The sequence below is a fragment of the Anabrus simplex genome, chromosome 4 (assembly GCF_040414725.1).
Source record: "Anabrus simplex isolate iqAnaSimp1 chromosome 4, ASM4041472v1, whole genome shotgun sequence".
In the NCBI taxonomy this organism is placed as follows: Eukaryota; Metazoa; Arthropoda; class Insecta; order Orthoptera; family Tettigoniidae; genus Anabrus; species Anabrus simplex.
In genome coordinates this window covers 48,481,799-48,505,619 of record NC_090268.1, presented here as the reverse complement: position 1 = coordinate 48,505,619, position 23,821 = coordinate 48,481,799, and the positions used below count along the sequence as shown (strand labels likewise).

The 23,821-nt window shown below is 39.5% G+C and overlaps 1 protein-coding gene across 1 annotated transcript in view; it reads left to right on the top strand.

Moving 5' to 3' along the window:
• The window catches only part of LOC136872151 (cell adhesion molecule Dscam1), a 476,843-nt gene that overhangs the window by 279,388 nt on the left and 173,634 nt on the right, over nucleotides 1-23,821 (top strand). The window contains exons 8-9 of the mRNA XM_067145993.2: nucleotides 468-740; nucleotides 12,153-12,434. Of these exons, the coding sequence (XP_067002094.2) occupies nucleotides 468-740; nucleotides 12,153-12,434 (555 nt within the window). The remainder of the gene's footprint in view (nucleotides 1-467; nucleotides 741-12,152; nucleotides 12,435-23,821) is intronic.

Sequence of the window (23,821 nt, the reverse complement as noted above, 5' to 3'; positions counted from 1 at the left end):
AAACTTTAACGGGAGATAATACCGAATTCCCCTTCACTGGACTAACAATTGACATGATTGATTTATTCATTTATGACGACGTTATTTACTTTTAATCTAGGTATTTTGTTTTTTCTAGTGTGTAGTGTAGGGTTTACACTGTAATGATTGTGGGTTGATCCTTGCATGGACTACACCAGGCTAATAATAACCACACGAAATTATTTTTATTGCCCGCCTTTGTGGTTTGGTGGTTAGTGAGATTAGCTGGTACTTCCGGAGGCCCAGGTTCGATTCCCGGCTCTGCCACGAAATTTGAAACGTGGTACGAGGGCTGGAACGGGGTCAACTCAGCCTCGGGAGGTCAACTGAGTAAAGGGGGGTTTGATTCCCTATGGCTCCTAAAAACCTGGGCTCTACTGAAAGCAGAAAAAGAATGAAATTAGTGTAGTTATAATTTTGTGTTAATTGTAGCTCCTCTGTTCCAGGTCCACCATCTCCACGACCTCCTCAGAACTTAACTGTGGTGGACGGTATGGATGTGTATCTACGTTGCCCTGTCGCGGGTTTCCCTATCTCAAGTGTAACATGGCAGAGAGCAGGAGATATCTTGCCTACTCATCTACGACACCGAGTTTTCTCTAACGGAACGCTCCTCATCAGACAGGTGGAGGGAGCATCTGATCGAGGAGAATATTCCTGCTCCGTCCGAAACCAGCAAGGCCAATCAGCACAAGGAAGACTGTATCTGGATGTTATGAGTTAGTATATACAAATGGATTTTCTCTCGATTTAGGCATTTTGTTGTGAGAAATGTTTGCATATTTTAAGTCCCATATAGGTCATTCTGCGTTAAGAAAACAGTATTTCTCTTATGGACACACACCCCCTCTTATACACTCATAATTCCTCTTGATTAAGGAATAGGTCCGATGACCTTCGATGTTAGGCCCCTTAAAACAACAAGCAAGCATGATTAAGGAATAGTATACATACTTACTTACTTACTTACTTACTTACTTACTTACTTACTTACTTACTTACTTACTTACTTACTCCTCGGCGCTACAGCCCTTGTAGGGCCTTGGCCTCTCTGACGATTGTAGCCCAATCTTCACGATCTTCTGCACGCCTCCTCCACCTTCTTATTCCCATCTTTCTTACATTCTCCTCCACATCGTCCAGCCATCTTTTCCGAGGTCTTTCATTCCATCTTCTATCACCTGGATTTCCTTTGTAGATCCTCTGGACAGCCCTATTATCTGGCATTCCCTCCACGTGCCTCAACCACCTTAATCTGTTGGTTTTTTTATTTCCGTTACGATACTTGGATGTTCATAGAGTTCTTCCATTTCCTTGTTTTTCCTTATTCTTCACAATTCCCCTTCCTTCACTGGGCCAAAAATCTTTCTGAATACTTTTTCTCCCATCTGTTCAACAGTTCTTTACCTACTTTGGTCATTGTCCATGTTTCAAAATCATAAGTTGCCACTGTCAGCTTTAATCTTCTACCAAGGTTGCGTGATCTAAACACTTTCAGTAAAGCTAAGTAAACCCTATTGCCTGCAGCAATCCTCGCTTTTATTTCCTCTTTCATGTCATCACCTTTTGTCACCAGCACTTCTAAACACTTAAACTTTTCACTTCTCTCGTAGTTAATCCCATTTAATTTTATGCACTTATCTTCCCTAATTATGGTCCTCCTAGATGCAAACGGATACTGAGTTTTGACGTTGTTCACTCTTAGGCCCATTTATCCTGCTTCCTTTTCTAATCTATCCAGTCCTTCCTCTAGGTCTTTAGTAATATTATAATGTACTTTATATTGTTTTATGAAAGAAATCAAAAAGGACGAGATATTTTTTGCCTGAGTGTTATTAAAATAACTGCAGAACCTTTTCTATTTCATAAATACATTCCCAGGGAGGAAACTCAGTGACAGAAACAGCCATCGCTTTGGTGCCTTCCTTCATTCTCCTTCTGTGTCGCTCTGGTAAATGCAACGCGCAATCCGTTACTCTGTGAATCCCGACAGCTTATTACTGTTAAGGAGAAGTCCTATATTTTTGTGTTGCATATCTTTTTATAGTCATTATAGTCTTTATATCAGTGTGTACTTGTCTTATGTTGAGAGAATGTTGGGTGATTAATTAGACTACGTGTGCGATTTCTTTCTTTAAAATTAATACGGTGATTTATTTACTCTGTGAATGAGAGTGAGGAAGAAACAAAGTACGAGGAAATAGTAAACTATGCTTTATTGTTTGCGAATTTTCTTCTACCTTTTATCTCTAACTTAAATACTGAGTTTTACACATTTACATGCCACCGTTTTACCGTAATGCTGTTGAGTAGAGCCGTTCGATATGCCAACCCTGTTGCCATAAGAACTATACTGTTTTCTTAACATGGAATGATCTATAGTACAAGTATGGCCGAAAGGGAAGATCACATTATCACAAAGATATCCTGGCTAGTTTCTACCAGCCAGAAGTTTGCCTATACAAGGGTGTACTTATATGCTTTTCAGACGGGTTTAAATTACAACATTCGCTACAATTCCATGCCATTTTGGAATAAAAATAACATTTTAATGATTGCCTCAGTAATATAGTGTAGCCTACAACCCACATGATTTACATATCACGTAGTAGTAGTAGTAGTAGTAGTAGTAGTAGTAGTAATAGTGAAAATACGCCCTCATACATTATTTTATCTCTAAGGATTACCGAAAGATGTTACAAGTTACGAAAAATACAGTAATATATACGACAAATTTGAAAAACCTTTCCTGTGAGCATTATTACACTTAGTAAAATATTTTATGCAATTTGATTTTGATGCTTTTCTGCATCTATTTTTAAATTTCAGACTTTTAAAAAACTATATTCTCTTTGTTTCAGTGTTTATCCTATTTGATGCGGAGTATCCCATACTATGCCATGAGTAGGACTCCTACAAAAGTGTTAAATTACTTCATACACTTTAAAAAAAGGAATTTCACATGCATTCCTCTCTTTTTGTGTGTTTGCTCCTTTCAGGATTTGAATAGGCTCTTAAGATTAATATAGCATTTAAATTAAATTAGACTAATTTAAATTACGAAGCAGAAATAACATTCCTTGACGAATATTCTATTATTATTCTTTTTTTTCTCCGTTACGGTCTTCTAGGGACCTCGAGACTATTTCAGTGCTTCATACTTTGTTGTTCCTTCTTCCTCCTTCAATACTCTTTCATCTGTTCATTATGCCTCTTTTTCCTTTCCTCAGACCATTTTGAGCCTGTTTCCTTTCCCTCGCGACCTTGGAATCCTTCCATTTTTAACACTTTCTTTCTAAAAATCTCTCTCTCTCTCTCTCTCTCTGTGTGTGTGGGTGGATGGGTGGGTGGGTAGGTGGGTGGGCGTGGGTGTGTGTGTTGCTTCTTCTTCCCTTATGCTGTTTCTTTCCAAACCTTTCTTGACTTCGTGAATCCAGGTTGTGTTGACTTTTTATTCCAAATATATTTGAAGATCTATTTGGTTAACCTGTTGTCATCCATTCTGTATAAATGTCAAAAAAAATATCAATCGCCTCTACCGCACTGTATCTGTTATGTTTACTACGTTCCTGTATATTTCATTATTACTTCTTGATTTCCAGAGTTCTATAGTTCTTAGTGGGCCAAGTATTCTTTCCAGTACTTCTAATTTAATCAGCTTGTAATTAAGTACTAGACATTCCTACGTATAGGCATTCCGGTATGACAACTGTGTTGTAGTGTTGTATTTTGAGGTTTTTAGATAAACACTTTTTGTTGTAGATATTCCTAGTTATACCATATGCTCTTTCATTCTTGCGTATCCTTTCATCTACAGCGGATTTTTCTGAACCATTGCCTTGAATCGTTTCTCCCAAATATTTGAATACCTTCTTTATTCGACCAATTTTTTCTACTATAAATTCTGCAACATTTTCATTTTTTATATTTGTCATAAATTTGTTTTTCTACAGAAATTTCTTTTATTATTATTATTATTATTATTATTATTATTATTATTATTATTATTATTATCATTATCATTATTATTATTATTATTATTATTATTATTATTATTATTATTATTATTATTATTATTATTATTATAGGTTCCCATTTTCACACCAGGCAAATCTTGGGGCTGTACCTTAATTAAGGCCACGGCCGCTTCCTTCCCATTCCTAGGCCATTCCTGTCCCATCGTCGCCATAAGACCTATCTGTGCCGGTGCGACGTAAAGCAACTAGCAAAATATATATATTGTATTATAGGTGATATTCAGAAAAATACGAAGTCAAAAAACACTAAAATGTTTCTGCACCATTTATATTTCGTCTCGTGTGAGTAGTATACTAAAAATCTCCCCAACATTCAAGGCAGCCATTAACCTGGTACTATAGAGGAGATGTTACTTCCTCACATCCCGACTTCGAGGCGAAAAGTGTTTTCTTCGCTCAGTGCTGTGACTGATTTCATCACATGATAGAGAAGACATTTGATAAATAAACAGTGTACGAATGCATAATAGCTCTACAGTGAACAGAAGAGGGAAACACTTTCCTTTCGCTTCGCCTTCATTTCTCTGCTTGGACGTTCTTCTTCTCATCTCCTTGCAATTACTGCGTAACGGAACCATCAAAGCGTACCAGTCTTGCGGGCAAGTATTAACAGGGGCTCCAAGAACACCAAACGCACGTTGACCTTACGGTAGATAAAACGTTCTTTATACTTGGTTTATATCCTAACCCGATGAGTCCAGCAGCTCGTTTGCTCATTTTATATACAAGGTGATTCACCTGTGTTGTCCACCTCAAATATCTTCTGATCCGTTAAAGATATAGACATTCTGTTTTCAAACTCTTAAATTCATAAATTGTCCTCTTCCTTCCTATTCCTCTCGATCTCATAAGTAATTTACGAGAAACAGGTGGCATCTTTGTTTTCTTAAATGGGGATATACTAATTTCACCCAATAGAACAATTTAGAATCGAGCGATAAATTCAGTTATATGCTTACTTTGCAAATCAGACGAGTACTTTTGGTGATATTGAAGGGTTTCAAATGTGTGGGTATTAGAGAGAAAGTGATGCGCCACTCGCTGTGATGTCCAATGTATTGTCCTCCTGCATGACTCCGTTTGTTGATGAACACACATACCGAACGTATTCCATACATAGCAAATTATGATGATATTGTTCAGTCAGAATGTTTGATGGACAGCCACACTCGTAAGACTAAAATTAGAAGAGACGTTCACAAGAAACTAAATGGGCGAATTTTGTTTTATTTTAAATATTAATGTGTGAAATAATTCAGTTTTCTCATATTCGCCAGTACTGAAAGAGTTTAATACTTATTATTTCAGATGAGCCACTGCCTGTTGCTAACGTACATCGATCTTACAATAACGTTGTCCGTTAAGTTTGCATCCATTCTTCCCAATGACCATGTCATTCATTGGATTTTGAAGTTGTTGATTTCATCTCATTTACTATGTACTCATGAGAAGGACAGTAAAACACTTAAATTATTACAGTTCCACTGTGTTGTCTGCTCTTTTCTGATTCGACGGCAATGAAACAAAAGCTTTGTAACTCCGAAATGCTGTATGCCTACATCATACTGTTTTTTCCTCCAGCCCCACTCGAGATAATGGCGAGGTATGTGTATTTATCGAACAAGGCGTGAGTCAAGCACGAGAACTACTCACACGATGTCAAGGCGAGTGACACATCTCTTTCTGTCTAATGCCTACGCATTTGGAACCCTTTAATATCTCCAAAAGTACTCGTCGGATTTGCAAACTAAGCACATCTCTGAATTTGTCGTTCGATTCTTAATTGTTCTATTGGATGAACGTATAGTCCCATCTTGAAAAAGAAACAAAGTTGCTACCGATTTCTCGGTAATTACGTAAGTGATCGAAAGGAATAGGACAGTATTTTATGAGCCCCTTAATATAATTGAAAACAGAATGTCAATATCTTTAAGGAATCAGAAGATATTTGAGGTGGACAGATTATGTGAATCATGCTGTATATACAAGTTTTCGATAACGAATGGTGGCACAATCGATCAGTCTCTTAGATGTTTAAATTTGGAGAACCCTGTAAGTAGAATTAGTGTTTGCCTTCCAGGGCAAACGTCGAGCACGCTAGTTTTCTGCTTTACTCACTGCAGATGATTTATGGTCTAGTCTCGACTACGCTAACCCGATCTGTCTTGTCTGACTATTGTCCAGTGTGCCTTATTTGGATTCACTATACAGTATCCATGCTTAATTAAGAAAACCCATTTTACAGAATCTTCCAATATTTCTCCATTCTTAGTATAACAATCATACTAATCTACGAGGGTAAGCCAATAAGGATCTGAAATTTTGCTCTAATCGTCTTTAGGTTGGCTCTATGGCGTTGTGTGCTCACCAGCCGCTAGATGGCACCGTTGTCTACGTCTGTGGTAGACCCCCTTTTGGTGGGGGACGCAGACGAAGAACACACCCACGGTATCCCCTGCCTATCGTAAGAAAAGACTAAAAGGAGCACCAGGGGCTCTCAACTTGGGAGCTTGGTTTGGCGACCATGGGGCCCTTAGCTTAATCCTGACATTGCTTCCACTTACTTGTGCCATGCTTCTCACTTTCATCTATCCTGTCCGATCTCCCTTGGTCAACTCTTGTTCTCCTCCTGCCCCGACAGTATTAGAGCATTCTAGGCCTAGGGAGTCTTTCATTTTCACGCCCTTCGTGGCCCTTGCCTTTCTTCGTCCGTTACTTCATTCTTCGAAGTGACGGATCCATTCTCTTTTCTTTCTCTCTACCCCATGTGGGTGGGGACGCAGACGAAGAATACACCCACGTATCACCTGCCTATTGTAAGAGGCGACTTAAAGGGGCGGACCAAGGGATGATCGAATTAGAACCATGAGAGTACTTGTAATTAATACCACCACGCGGGGAACACCATGGGTCGCTTTTACTTGCCCACTATGTTAGGTACAAAATAGGTTTGTGATTAGTAAAAACAGAGTGCGCTGTCGGCTTTTACAGTACCTGTGATTAGCACCACTATATGAGCGACACCATGGTTCTAGCTTGCTTATGATTAGTACCCACAATATGAGGAACATCACGGCATAGTACGAGTCCCTGTGGTTAGTACACTTATGTGATGAACACCATAGGTTTGCGTTGCCTGTAAATGGCGGCGCAATGTGCGAAAGACCATAGTCTGTGTTACATGTGCGAATTTCATTACCTGTGAGTAGCACCATAATGCGTGGAATACCGTGAGTCTACGCTACTTTTGATTAGTACCGCAACATGACAAATACCATGGTTCTACTTTCCTAACGGTAACTACCACTATGAGAGGCCGATGACTTGGATTTGGACCCCTGTAGACTACAAGCATCTTCGATTCAGTATTGTGCTATAGAAGCAGTCCCTTGGTCAGTAATACTATTGTTTTACGTCAGTTTTTGTGAATGTGAGGCATTGCGGTTTGGATCCACTGATTGTTTTAAATTCATATCCATGCATTCATTCATTCTTCGTCCCCACGTTTTGAATTCCGGTCAGTGGAGAATTATGGGCTTTTAATTTGTCATTCCATTTCGTCTCATTTCGTACCATTAGGGGCCGATGATCTAGATGTTAGGCCCCTTTAAACAACAAGCCAACATCATCATCGTCTGTGGTAGGTTTCGGCGTTATCAGATCAGTACAGCCACTCTCTGTTTTTTGTTTTTTGCTGAGGGTGTACCAGGAGCGGAAATTCATAGAAGACTCAACACAATACGGGGACAATGTTTTTCCACAGCGGATGCTTCCATTCCATGCTCTGACGTTCGCTCTCTGGTTCGAAGTGGTGAATCCATGTTTCAGCTCCAGTGATGGTCCATTTCAGAAACGTTTCAACTCCGTTAGCATGACGGTCCGGTAGGTGCTGACAGATTCTCACAAGATTGCTCTTCTGCTCTTCATTGAGTTGTTTTAGAACCCATCTCGAACAGACTTTATGAAAGTTAACTCTGTTATGCATGATTTCATATGCAGAACCATGGCTAATCTGCATATGGATTGCCACGTCATCAACAGTCACTCGTTTGTTATTCAGGATCATATCACTCATTTGTTCAATATTGGCATCAGTTACGGCTGCAGTTGGACGCCCAGATCTTTCCTCATCCTTCACGCCCATGCGACCACTTTTGAACTGTTCAATCCACTGGTAAACACTTCGCTCTGGCAAAACATTGTCCCCGTATTGTGCTGAAAGTCTTCTATGAATTTCCGCTCCCGGTACACCCTCAGACCACAGAAAACAGAGAGTGGTGCAGCCATCTTTACGTCGCAACAGTGCAAGCTGTACTCATCTGATAAACGCTGAAACCTACCACAGACGTAGACAACGGTGCCATCTAGCGGCTGGTGAGCACACAACGCCATAGAGCCAACCTAAAGACAGTTAGAGCAAAACTGCAGATACTTAGTTGACTTGCTTACGTATAATCTTCCTTTCTTTCTTTCTTTATTATTCTTTCGAATGGGCCACCAGAGGACCACGTGTCAATTTCAATTCCTTCTTCTTTGTTCTTTCCTTTTCTTCCAGTACGCTTTCATCTGTTCACTATGTTTCTTCTTTCTGTCTTCAGACCACTTTGAACCAATCTTTTTTACTTTCCTACCTTGGAATCCTTCTATTTTCAATACTTTTTCCCGAAAGCCTTCTCTGTTATTTATTTCTTCTGTTGTTATATTGTTTTTTTCTAAATCCTTTCTTACTTCATTGACCCAGCTTGTCGTTGATTTCTTACTCCACAAATATCTGAAAATCTTACTGGTTAATCTACTATCTTGCATTCCATATAAATGTCCAAAAAACATAAGTCTCCTTTTCCTCATTACATCTGATATATTTTCTATTTTTTTATATATTTCAGCATTACTTCGTAATTTCCAACCTTCTGCTGTGTTTTGTGGGCCTAATATTTTCCTCATGATTCGCCTTTCTAGTATTTCTAGTTTATCTAAATTATAGTTTAATGCCAGACACTCACTTGCATATAGGCATTCTGGCTTCACTACTGTGTTGTAATGCCTTATTTTTGCATTTTTGGATAGGCATCTTTTATTGTAGATATCTTTGGTGACACCATAAGCTCTCTCCATTTTATGTACCCTCTCCTCCACTGCAGATTTTTCTAAACCATTTTCTTGGATTATTTCCCCTAGATATTTGAATTTTTTTACCCTCTCTATTTGGCCAATATCTGTTTTCAGAAATTTTGGTGCATCCCAAATATTTGTTAAAAATTTTGTTTTTTCTGCAGAAATTCTTAAGCCAGTTCTGCTGGCGATTCTTTCCAAGACATTTACTTGGGTTACAGCAGATGTCACTTTTTCAGAAAGTTATGCAAAGTCATCTGCAAATGCAAGACAATTTATTTCAATCCTTTTGTTTCCTCTTCCTAACCTTATCGGTGAAATGTTGAGTTCAATAAGTTTTTCGTTCCAAATTCTCACTATTTTCTCTAGGACACAATTAAAAAGAATTGGGGATAGTCCGTCGCCTTGTCGTACACCAGTTTTTATTTTGAAAGGCTGTGATATCTCTCCCAGAAATTTCACTTTAGAGACTGTGTCTGTAAGTGTTTCACGGATTAGATTTGCCAGTTTAGACTTTATGCCAAATTCTCAAATTATTTTATATATAGTTTCTCTGTCAACAGAATCAAAAGCCTTTTTGAAATCTACAAACATGACTACAATGTCCTTTGAATTAAGTAACCTGTGGCGAATTATTGACTTAAGATTAAATATTTGTTCTGAGCATAATCTTCCTTTCCTGAAACCACCTTGATATTCACCTAAATGATTGTCTAGTGTTGTTGCTACTCTGTTTAATAAAATCTTGGAAAATATTTTATATGCCACTGCTAATAAAGATATTCCTCTGTAGTTATTAACGTCCTGTTTATTACCTTTTTTGTGGAGTGGATGTATCAAGGCTACTTTCCATTCCTCAGGAATTTTTTCAGTTTTCAAGATTTATTCAAAGAGTAATTGTAGCTCATTTGCTATATTTGGCAAGGACCACTTCAAAAGTTCTGCTGTAATAGAATCTTCTCCGCTAGCTTTGTTGTTTTTGAGGGTTTTAATTACTTCTTCAATTTCTTTTATAGTTGGTGGTATGTCTTCTTCCAAATTTTCATCAGTATCTTGAAATTCTAATTTATGACTTGGTTCAGGACAGTTCAAAAGTTGATCAAAATATCTTGCTAATATCTCACAATTTTCAGTATTGCTTAGTCCAATTCTGCCGTTTTCATCCTTGAAACTAACATTTGTAGTTTGGTACCCCTTTAATTCATTCTTAAAAGTCTGATAAAAGTCACGGGTGTTATTTTTTATAAAGTTTTGTCCATTTCTATAAGTTTCTCCTTTTGAAAGGCTCGTTTAGTACTTCTGATTATCCTTGCTGTTTCCTTCCTTTGTTGTTTAAACTGATCAAAATCTTCAATTTTCTTTGAGCATTTCCATTTTTTCCATGTTTTAGCCCTCTCTGCTAAAGCTTCTTCACATATTTCATTCCAACATATTTTCCTTTTCTTTCTTTCTTTCTTTATTTATTTATTTATTTATTTATTTATTTATTTATTCCAGGTTACCATTTTCTGTTCTTCCTTTCTTTGCCTACTACTGTTTCAACGTCACACTAACTCGTCGAACTGGTCTAGAAAGCGAATAATAACGGCAGAGAGGATTCGCCGCGCTGACCAGTGGTTGCTTGGTAGGGCAAGGCCCATCACGGCTATTGTACCATGTTCTTTTTAACATGTCGAAGGTTTTCGGTGAAGCAAGGATGGGAAAATCCTAGGTTTGGGAGAGCTGTGTCCTTAGCCTTAATTAAGGTAGAGCTGACTGTTGAGAAGCCAGCCCCGTGGTGTAGGGGTAGCGTGCCTGCCTCTCGCCCGGAGGCCCCGGGTTCGATTCCCGGCCAGGTCAGCGATTTTTCTCTCGACCTGAGGGCTGGTTCGAGGTCCACTCAGCCTACGTGATTAGAATTGAGGAGCTATCTGATGGTGAGATGGCGGCCCCGGTCTCGAAAGCCCAGAATAACGGCCGAGAGGATGCAACGTGCTGACCACACGATCCCTCGTAATCTGCAAGGGCGTTAGGTGTCGTGGGGTTTGGTTTGGTTTGACTGTTGAGAAGGTGGAAAATCACGAAAAATAGAAGTACAAGGCCTTGAGATTCGGATTCATGAAAAATTGGAGGTTCTATGGCTATGAACACAGTATCAACCTTCACGTAAAGCTGGCTTGTAGACGATAGTACAACCTCATGGATTAAGTTTACAAAATATATGGGGTGTGTTCAAAAAGTTTCCGTTTGAGGGAGTTGCTGCTCCAAACATGCAACTTAGCACGACTACGATGCGGTTATATAAGCACGGACATGTAGGCAAAAGGGTTAGTGTGACAGTTGTGTTGTGCCGAGGTGCGTGCGTTAAATGAGGGCACGTAAACTATGGTGACATTATTTCCAAATGCGTCCAAACAGGACCAATGTGCTGTTATTCCGTTCTTGGCTGCCGAAGGAAAACTATATGAACTATATGTATGGGGCAGCATGACCGCCGTTGTGGAATGGTACACCAAGTTCCTTGCGGGTCGCGTTTCGACACAAGACGCCGGTCAATCTGGGAGGCCAGCCTCATCCATTACGGACAACAACAAGCGGGCGGTGGATGGGGCGATTAGGGCGGACCGGTGCATAACCATTCGTGCGCTAGCTTCGGTAGCGTGCAACATATTATCCAGGTCCACGCCTCCTGTTGGATGAGGATGTGCAGCAGGCTGTTATGGACTTCTTCACGCAGCAGGATACGGTGTTTTACCACACGGGGATCTTCAACCTGGTGCGTCGGCGGGATAAGTACCTCAGTGCTCACGCCGATTTTGTCTGATTGGCATCCCGATTCAGGACTGCACAGTCGTCGAATGGAAACTGTTTGATCGCCCTTTATAGAACTGTGACCATATCGACCTGCATAAAATAGTCCATATATGTAAATCTAATATACTGTATTTGTGTAAGGTTCTTTACAAATTTTTCTAATGTATATGTTCTTCCCCCATATTTCAGAACCTCCACAGATTGCTCCATTCCAGTTCCCCAACAACCTTCAGGAAGGCATGCGGGCTCAAGTATCGTGCAGTATCATATCAGGTGACCTGCCCATCACCATCACCTGGCGGAAGGATGGAGGTCCTCTGCCACAGGAATCAGATGTCCACGAGCAGCAACATGATTTTGTGAGCAACTTACTTTTCAGCAACTTAGCTGCACGACATTCGGGACATTACACGTGCATCGCCAGCAACGCGGCAGCTGTAGCCAACTACACGACCAAGCTCATTGTAAGAGGTAAGATCTCTTGTGATGTTTGCTTCAGAATGTATCCTAGAAACAACCTTAGTTAATACAACACAGCAAATTAGTCTACAAGCAATGAACAAGATCGCTTCTTGTTGCTTCTTTTAAAGTAAAATATAGAGTTTATCATATAAACCCAGACCGAGCGCACGGTGTTTGTACCCTGCGCTACAGCAGCTGCCTCAGCCCAACTTAGTCGCGCGCAGCCGCCCCGCTTTAAACGGGTATACAATCTTATATGAAATCTTACCTTATAAGTGGAAGTGTCGTCCTTCCTGGGTTATAGAGGCATTGTATCTGGTAACAACGTTCTGACGGACGCGAGTGAGTTCTGCCATTGTAATGTCTCTGATTTAACTCGTAACATTATCTTTCAGTCCTTCCAATGAGTGAGGATTTGTTCGATACACTTCTTCCAGTTTACCCCACAAATAAAAATTACACACTGCATTTTATGTCGTTTCAAAAAAAATAGGCCCAATCATTCATCTTGCACTAACAGCACACCAAACACCAATCTCCCTCTCATAATAAAGAACTTCATAAACACCGTTAGTATTTTCTGTACACGAATAGCGAGAGTTACGACTGTTCACACGACCATTAAGATGAAACCAGGCCTCATCCGAAAACAACATGAGCTGTGGGTTGAATAATCGATCGTTCGATGATGTAAGATACCACTCACAATACCTCACTCTTGTGGCTGGAACAGCAGTTTTTAGACAATGTTAAAACTGTTCGTGTGCGCGCATATTTTATTTTCGAGCACTGAGCCAGTAGTTTCATATTCATCTATATATTTTAAAAAATTATGAAAACTTAAGTCAGTCAGTCCGGCCATTCTATCCGGTCGATTTCCTTCATTCTTTTTTTAACTGAAAGCTATTCATGCACAGATTTGTCATCGGGTACTATAAATCACTTAACTTCCGTCTTCCTCAAATTATTTGATTTTTTAATTGTTTATATCTTTGAAGCAATCATATCTTTGGTTCTAATTCAGGTACGGAGTTCGTTTTGGCCTAAGAGCACTCAGTGGATCAAGTTCTTTTATTTCAGCTCTTAACGATTCAAATTGGTTGATTCTGAGGAAAGTTATGAGTGCACATTCAATTTGAAGTCTCATTTCTTCAACATTTTTTCTCACTGAGGCAATCATATCTTTCGTTCTAATTGAGGTACGCAGTTTGTTTTGGTCTAAAAACACTCAGTGTATCAATCTCTTCCTTTTGAGGCAATAATTACTTAAATTGCTAGATTAATGGTTATGAATTTCATGTTTTTGGTCCGTATTGAACTGAGAATAATATATAAGTAATAATAATAACAACGTAAACGTTTCCACCTTTTCAATACTAAAATATATTCACAAAATTATAAATTACACGGTACTAGTTTCGACCCATCTAGGGGTCATCATCAGCCGTATTGAAGCAAGGATTTCGCCAAAAGTGATCTTTGCTTCAATACGGCTGATGATGACCCCTAGATGGGTCGAAACTAGTACCGTGTAATTTATAATTTTGTGAATATATTTTAGTATTGAAAAGGTGTAAACGTTTACGTTGTTATTATTATTACTTATATATTAAATTGGTAGATTCTGAGAAAAATTATGAGTATATTTGTCTCCATGACGAAGATCTTTGAAGGACTTTTTAACAGTTCGGCACGTAGCGTTGTTCCAAGGAACGTTTAATTCAATTTCTTTGTGTGATGTATTTTCAACTGTTTTGCTGACATAATATTACATTCTATCACCACAGTAGATCATGTGCTTTATTTCATTAACTCGAAACTTTGCAAATACATCCGTGAGGATAGTAACGAACAACACCATACTTTGTACACTGCGGGCGGAGCCAGCGGGAAACTGCTAGTTTATAATTTATTTATTTACAATTACGTGAATCTGTGCTCATGACGGTGGCGCTTCACAAGGAAATTCCTGAACAAGTGCATCACGTTCCCGTCAAGCCGACTGGTACTTTTAACTTTTACATACAAAAATCACTGTCTCGAAATGTTAACAGCTGACATTCAGACTGGCGACTGCTAGATCGAACACTTACACGCACCATGCGCGCGCCTCCCGTATTGCTCCTCAAGTCTCGGAGAGTAAAAACGCCACTGGACGGTCTGCGTTTATATGAGAGACCCTGCAGTCTTCTTCTTCTTCTTCTTCTTCTTCTTCTTCTTCTTCTTCTTCTTCTTCTTCTTCTTCTTGCTTCCGAATTTGGCCAACAGTAGACCGCGTGAAACTTAATGCTTTCTGGCCAGTCTTCTTCTTTTCTCTTTCCAGAACTTCTTCATTCGTTCACTCCTTATTTTTCTCTGCTCCTCAGATATTACAAATTTGGGCCTGTTCTTCCGCTGCTCTTCATAAAATTTGTGGTTATCTACTCGAGATCTGAACTTCTTTCTGTTGAGGATCAATTCTGGTGTTATTTTAATTTCTTCTGCGTCCTTCTTAACCTCCTCCACCCATTTCGTTGTTCTCCTCAATCCAATTATATATTTAAATATGCTTTTAGTCAGGCGGTTGTCATTCATTCTGACGAGATGTCCGTAAAATTTCCGTCTTCGTTTTCGCATTGTGTCCTCATTTCTCCTTTTCCTCCACGTATCATCCGTCGTTTTCTGAGGTCCAAGAATTTTCCTCAGAATTTTTCTTTCCTTCTTCTCAATTTCTTTAAGTTCCCCTTTTTTATTTAATATGCATTCTGAACCGTACAGCCCCTCTGGTTTTAGTATGAATGAATGAATTTATTGAACTGAACATAACAGGCTTTCGCCCAGTTACAATGTTCCAATAAAATAAACACTCACAGACTATTTATAGCTAGACACTAACTACTTACTACTTAACTACTTCTAAATCTACTTTGTAGCATCCTGCACATGGGCGGATCGCCAGCTCCACATGCAGCACACCACCTAACTAAACTAACTACTTTACTACATGAATATACTACTTAACTACTTCTAAATCTACTTTGTAGCATCTTGCACATGGGCGGATCGCCAGCTCCACATGCAACACACCATCTAACTAAACTAACTACTTTACTACATGAATATATACTAAATCTATCCTAAATCTGTCTGGCCGCGACATCACCCCTGGTGAGGAACTGCTACCACCCTTCCCTGGGATGTCACGACTAGACATGTCTCATGAGGTTCGGAAACCGATACCTCATAGACCCTTTAAGCTGTCAATGTTATTTCCTCACCACTCCTTCCTGTAACAACCCACATGTGAGCGGATTGCCTAGCTCTACATGTAGGCCATCACACCTATATTTCACTGCCGAGACGGATTCCATAACTCGGCTCATCTTTCACTGTCTCATTGACAACTTACTTCCTCTAACCTAACACTATTCACTACTTTACTCTACTTTACATGTGCAGACGTACCGAATCAACACTTTAGCTTGAGATAGGTCAGGCCTATCCCCGCCTCTTCCAACTCCACTGTACGTCATCAGCCAAAAACAAATAAACTAACAAAACCAAACTAAAATAAAACCAAAATAAAATAAAATAAAACGGGCAGACAAACAACCAACAATCTCATTAGAAGGTAGCCAAAACAAACTAACTAACAAAACCAAAGAAAATAAAACAGGCAGACAAACAACAGTACCTAAGGAACAAGGGAACAAAACTGAACAGATATGAAAAACGAAAATAATACTAAACTTATAATTATTGTCGCCCTTAGTTATTAGTGAGTTAATATAATGTTCCATATCTGTGAATCAAAGTTGTTTTATGTACATACATGATTACAAAACTTCGTTATTATTAACCCATACAGAGATGATACTTCAGAGATAACTACTCTCCGTATGTTTTCTTCTACTGACTATAATCAATTTTAAACTTCTTATTCATTGTACGTGTAACTGGTCGATTTGGAGTCTCCCTCTTCCAACTTCGGTCGTCCGAAGTAGGAGAGCCGAGACTTGGTTCATCCTGAAATACTAGCATGCATTCCTGTATGTGTAGCTTAAGTGTCCCATAATATCCTTTTAACCATGTGTACTCGTGCTGATTACGCTGTTTCATCATATTTTTTTTTTAGCAGCATGTGCCCCTTCCCTCATGCACTAATTTCATTTTTTTCTCCCACAAGCTTTTTATAATTGTGAATAATTTTGATAGTTTCCCTGGCCTTCTCCATTCCCTGTTTATTAATTTGACAAGAGTATAGTACTCAGATTCTCTTTCCATTTTTTTTTATCTCTTCCGCTTCCAAGTATTTAACCCGTAATGCTCTTGTACTTTCACACTGTCTCAAGAAATGTGCATTTCCTAACTCCTTTTCACACAATAAACATGTATTTGCGACTTCTGTAAATGCCTTATTTTTATAAACTCCCATCAACCACCATATCATTCCCCTGTATTCTCTTTTAGTTAATTTATCATGTATTATTTTCATACCTGGATATATATTCATGAATTCCTCCAGAGTTCTCCTATTATTACCCTCAGCTCTTAGCCTTTGTATTTCTATATCTGCTACCCTCTGTGCCACTCTCCCACAGACTTTTCTTTCTTCTAAATCGTTGTCCCAATAGTTCCCCATCCCAATTCCTTCTAGTATTTTCTTTAAGTTGCCCGCCCAGTACCCATCCTGATACCTCATTTGGTGTCGGTAAGCTATATCTAGAATTTCTCCCCCTCCTCCCCTTTTTAACCTAAACCAATATTTTATTAATCTCTTAATTATATCCACTTTTATATTAATGTCAGTACACATTAATCTTGCTCCACTATTCGCTGTACATATTGGTAAGCCTGTAATTATTTTAATAAATCTACTAGTGACTGAATCGAGCATTACTATTTCCTTTTCTGTGCCCCATACTTCTGAACCGTATATCATTTTAGATTTAATCACAGCGCTGTATACATTTCTTTGTACCCTAAAATCAATATTAGGCATCCTGTTATCTAATATTCTTATACTAGCTAGGGATGCTGTACCAATCAGTTTTGCTCTCTTGACGTGTTCAGACCAATTTCCATTTCCTGATATGATAATTCCTAAATATTCTAACTTATTAACTACTTCCAGATTTACTCCTTCAAGATACCATTTTTCCTTTTTTGCTAATTTGTTCCCTTTTTTGCACACCATTACTCTAGTTTTCTGTGCGTTAATTTTCATATTCCACTCTTTACAGTACTTCTCGATACCATCAATACTTTTTTGCATTGCAACTGGCGTTAGTGTGAACAGGAGTATGTCGTCAGCAAAGACAAGACCAGGAATATCCTGATTTTCTAAACACGGCAGTGCTAATCTTTCCTCAACTTCAAATTCTAGTATATCGTTAATGAACAATAAAAATAAAATCGGTGACAATTTACATCCCTGTTTCAAACCCATTTTAGAAATAATATCTCCTACTACTACTCCTTCTTTGACTCTCACAGTACACTTTACTTCAGCATATATCTTTTCTATAGCCCTTATCATTTTACATGACACTCCTACTTGTCTCAATCTAGTAACGACTGCCCCCCTGTTCACAGTATCGAATGCTTTTTCTAAATCTATTGATGTAATATAGAGCTTTCCACGTTTTTTCTTTACATATTTGTCAATAAGAGTTCTCACAATAAAAACATTATCTGGTGTTGTTCTCCCTCTTCTGTAGCCACTTTGAAATTTCGAGAGGATTGAATGTCTCTCTGCCCAGTTCCTTAGTCTATTTGCTAGTATACCCGTATATACTTTCCCCAATGTATCTAATAAGGTAATTCCCCTATAGTTTCCTGGATTTAATCTATCCCCTTTATTTTTGTATATAGGGCATATAATCCCCTCTTTCCAAGCTTTTGGAAATATCCCTTTCTCGAATATTTTATTGAATATCTTTGTCAAAATTTCCAACATGCCGCTTCGTTCTCCCACCTCTTACCAAAATTCATATGTGATACCTGAAATTGCTCCTGATTTTCCCTTTTTGGCTCGTTGTAACAGATTCCTTATTTCATGAGTCGAAATAGCCTCATCTAATTCAGGCAGAGTGACACTCAAACCCCTCGAAACAGTAATCCCCTCATGCTGAGCTCTCCATGTGTCTTCTTTATTCAATAATTTCTCGAAATACTGGCCCCCATGTACTATAACTTATATTGGTCCCCCCAGAGCCCGACTTCTTTTTGGTTATTTGATTTATTTTATCCCATACTTTCCTACTGTCATTGTCCTTGCACTTTTTATTTATATCTGCAGCCAACTTTTGTTGCCATTCCAACTTCGTCTTTCTTAACAATTCTCTGTATTCTTTCCTTTTTTTTACAAAATTCGTTTCTAGCTACTTGACCACCATCCACCCTGTATATCCTAAGTGCCTTCATAACTTGTGACTTTTTCTTTACACATTCTGTATTATACCATCCACCTCTTATCTGCGTTTTACTTGGATTTTGCCTCATACCTTTTCCTGCCATTCCTATTAAATTTTTTATCCTGGTTAGGGATTCCTCCACTCTATTCTCTTCTATCAATTTTACAATACCTATTTTCCAAATCTCAAAATTTTCTCCATTGAAGTACTCTCTGAATTCATTTCCTAATTCTTCTCTCCAACGATACCTAGCTATTTTCCTCTCCTGTACGCTATCGTAAACGATCTCTTGCGCTCCTATCTCTTGAATAATTAATTTTATAGTTACTGGCATATGATTTGCCTCTGCCCAATCCTTAATGCTTATCTCTTTGATAGTTTGCAAACTATCCCTACAGCATACAACTAGGTCAATTGTACTACCCCCATTTTCTACTATATAGGTTAGTTTTCCACTCTCATCTCCAAACCACCACCCATTCAATATATAAAGCTCCTCTACCGCGCATAACTCTAGTAGTTTTTCTCCATTTCTGTTACATTCTTTATCCTGACTATTTCTATTAACTAGTAATACCCCGTCCTCAAGTTGACTATAAACTGGTTTCTTGTCCCCTATCCTCGCGTTAAGATCGCCCATAATAATAATGCTTGCCTGATCATACGTACTTCTCATTCGTCTAATTTCTGTCGCTAAATTCTCAAAAAAATCATTCTGCGCAAATGGAGAGCTCAAAGGTGGATTATATATAAAAGCTATACATATTTCATTCCTCCAATTAACCCTATCTAATATTCTTATCCAGATTAATTCCTTAAACTCAGATTCTAACCGCTGTATTCTATCTTTTAAGTTGTTTTTGATAACCACTGAAATTCCGCCCGATATCCTTCCTCTATTGGACCTCCTTGATCCATATTGACTCCATACGATACACCCTTCTATCTTTAAGTCTTTCTTGTAATCATCCCAAGTTTCTACAAGCCCAAGGATGGCCATTTCTTCCAGTAGCTCTTTAAAGTCTTCGTTACCTATTTTGCTCCATACTCCTTCAATGTTAACACATGATACCTTTAACTCTAGTTATTTTTTACTTCTATGTTCTAAACTCCCTGACTTACTTCTAGTTATTCTAGATCTTTCCACTTCCATTATACTTCCCTCCGGAGAGCAAATAACGTCCTTCTCAGATAGTTCTTCTGTGAGTTTTAATCTACTACCTGAACCCATCCCCTTCTTCTGAAAAAAGTCTTTTAGACTCACTGACCTACGCCTGGAAGTATCCTCAGCTCCTCCACGCGGCGCCGCTGTTGACATCCGGCTCGCCTCGTCGTTCCTCCCACTGTTATTTAACTCCGCTGGAAGGTCTTTCCCAGCCAGAGTCTTGGTTCTGTCATCAGGTGTGCCGCTACTTCCTGGATTCGTGTCGACTCGACAGTCAGCTGTTTGTCCATCCTCCTCCACTAGGTGTTCGTCCCTCTGCCGTCTTCTGTTCCTCTGTAGAGTATGCAGATCGCTGTTGTCATCAGATTGTACGTTATCAGCCACTGTGCAGGCAGCTGACTGACACATTCCTTCCTCTACAGGCCGTTGCACTTCCTGGTGTGATGAACTCAACTGTCTATCCATTTCTCGTAGCTGTGCAATTGACCAGATCCGCGACCAGTTACTGTCACCTACTATAAGACGTTTGCCTCTTATGTATGCTTTTAGTCCACAGTTCCTAGCTTTTACTAGGTGAAATCGCAAGACTCTCTGTTCTATGATTGTCTCTTTATCCATATCTCTTCTTACCCAAATCCTTTCTCCTTTCAAGTTCTTCCCATTGAAGATAATTTTGTTCGCCTTCAAAGCAGAAATCAACTTAACCTTAATAGGTCTTTTCCCTTTGACTCTCCCCAGCCTATATATTTCATCAATATCTTCTTCTTTACAATTTATCTTGATATGGTTATTTATAATATCCAACACTTTATTCGTTAGATCATTCGAATCCTCCTTTTCCTTCTCTGGAATGCCGTATATGAAAATATTTTTCCTCTTTGCGTCCTGGATAGTCATTTTCAGTTGCCACTTTAATTTATCAGTTTCTCCTTCAATCTCCTTCATATTCGACTTCAATAATTCTATTTCCCTAGAGTTTTTCACCACCTTTTCTGTCATAATTCTTCTCTCTTCTTTTATACAGTCTTTCATTTCTGTCATGTCATTTCTCAGCTCGCGAATTAACTCCCTCGTTTGCTCAAACTGGCAAGCATCTCTGACTATTTTCCTAATCTTATCTATGTCCTCCCAGCTCAATGAACCCGTTGGTCCAGGGTTCATTTCTATGCCTCCTATTATCAGAAGAATTGCCACCACTGCTGCTACCATCATAGTTCCCTCAAGCCCAGATTTTCGTAAATGCACCTTATCACTTGGCGTACACACACACTTCACTCGCCCGTGCCATCGACCTATGGCCGCGCGATATTGCTCTAAAGCAATATTCATACTTCTCACTCAGCACTCACTGCACAATACAACCTCTCGCTTCGCTAGCTCGATTACAACTGTGGTTTTAGTAGTCATCATCTATAAAACATAACCGACCAGTATCAGAAAATCACAAAAATAAAATGTTAGTATTCTTCTATGCTTTATTAAACTGAAGTGAAAGTTAACAGAATCATGACTGAAGACGAAAAACAGCAAATTGAAGTGCTCTGGGTGAATATTTAACTTTCATCATCAATCACTACTGATCTGCATTTAGGGCAGTCGCCCAGGTGGCATATAGTTGTTGTTGTTGTTGTTGTTTTCCTAGCATTTACTTAAATAATTGTGAAGAATGAGGAGATGTGTTGAACGTCTCTCTTAGTAAGTTATTCCAATCCCTAACTCCCCTTCCGGGAGATAGTAGGTTCGAATCCCACTATCGGCAGCCCTGAAGATGGTTTTCCGTGGTTTCCCATTTTCACACTAGGCAAAGGCTGGGGCTGTACCTTAATTAAGGCCACGGCCGCTTCCTTCCAACTCCTAGGCCTTTCCTATCCCATCGTCGCCATAAGACCTATCTGTGTCGGTGCGACGTAAAGCCCCTAGCAAAAAAACTCCCCTTCCTATAAAAGATTTGCCCCAGTTTTCCCCTTGAATTCCAACTTTATCTTCTTAGTGTGATCTTTCCTACTTTTAAAGACACCACTCAAACATATTCGTCTACTAATCGCCATCTCTCCACTGACAGCTCGGAACATACCACTTAGTCGAGCAGCTCGTCTCATATCTCCCAAGTCTTCCCAGCCCAAACTTTGCAATATTTTTGTAACACTACTTTTTTGTCGGAAAATAATAATAATAATCATCATCATCATCATCATCATCTGTTTACCCTCCAGGTTCGGTTTTTCCCTCGGACTTAGCGAGGGATCCCACCTTTACCGCCTCAAGGGCAGTGTCCTGGAGCTTCAGACATCGGATCGGCGATACAACTGCGGAGAATGATCACTACCTCGCCCAGGCGGCCTCACCTGCTGTACTGAACAGGGGCCTTGGTGGGGGATGGGAAGATTGGAAGGGATAGACAAGGAAGAGGGAAGGAAGCGGCCGTGGCCTTAAGTTAGGTACCATCCCGGCATTCGCCTGGAGGAGAAGTGGGAAACCACGGAAAACCACTTCCAGGATGGCTGAGGTGGGAATCGAACCCACCTCTACTCAGTTGACCTCCCGAGGCTGAGTGGACCCCGTTCCAGCCCTCGTACCACTTTTCAAATTTCGTGGCAGAGCCGGGAATCGAACCCGGGCCTCCGGGGGTGGCAGCTAATCACGCTAACCACTACACCACAGAGGCGGACAATAATAATAATAATAATAATAATAATAATAATAATAATAATAATAATAATAATAATAATAATAATAATAATCGTATGGCCTCAGCTACCGTGTGCAGACATTTCAATTTGACGCCATCTGGCTGTCTGCTCGTCAATTTCGACGTTCCGTTTTACTCTAGGCCCACCAGATGGCAGACCGAGTAAACCGAAACTCTCTTGGGCGTCTATGGCTGAGATTTAATTAATGTTGTCGGGTAAACACCAAATGTGTCACTAGAGATCTTTTACATGCCGACATCGTACGACATGGAGTGTCGAATGGACTTTTTTCCGCCGTTCAAAAATCCGACCACCTGTGCCGGGTTTGAACCCGCTATCTTGGGATCCGGAGGCCGACACTCTACCACTGATCCACCCAGAACAAATCGAGCTGCTTTTCTTTGGATTATTTCCGCATGACCGCATTGTAGTTGAAATAAACTTTCAGATAATTAGGACGTGTTGAGTACCTGCAATACATGCCGGAGAGATCTTTACTGCCTGTCTGAGGGGTAACCTACCAAAATAATAATACACCAAGGCACATTATACACCTATTGTGACATGCTAGTAGCAAACAAGGACAAGGAATGTGTAATGTGTTAGCTTTCTTCGTACCCTAAACTTCCCTCAAAACGACTGAATATCTGTCAAGATGGCCCCTCACTAAGTGTTGACATTTTGAGCTGGGAAGCAAAAACGAAATCATGGGGGGTGAAAAGAAATGTATATAGAAGAACTAGTATTAATTTACTCGTGTCAAAAGCATTACATTTTACAGTAGATATAATAATACACTTGCGGAAAGAAACATCCAAACACCAAGAAGGGGTTGTGCTAGATTAAAGAACGTTAGTATGCGTGTTTATACATCTGAAAGATTGATTCAAATTTCCCGCAAATCGCATTAGCGTGGCGCTAGTAGCGGCCCCATGATGTTGCACATCAGGTTTGTTTGAAATATGGGCTGTACTGTTCGAGAGCGTTAGTTACCTGTGAGATTGGACGGAGTGACTGTGAGTGGGTCAAGAATGCCTTTACGATAACGAAGAGGCTAGTCAGTATCAACAGCTCACTGCGTTTGAACGAGGCTGTATAATAGGACTACGTGAAGGTGGATTTTCCTTCCGCACTATTGCAGAACGA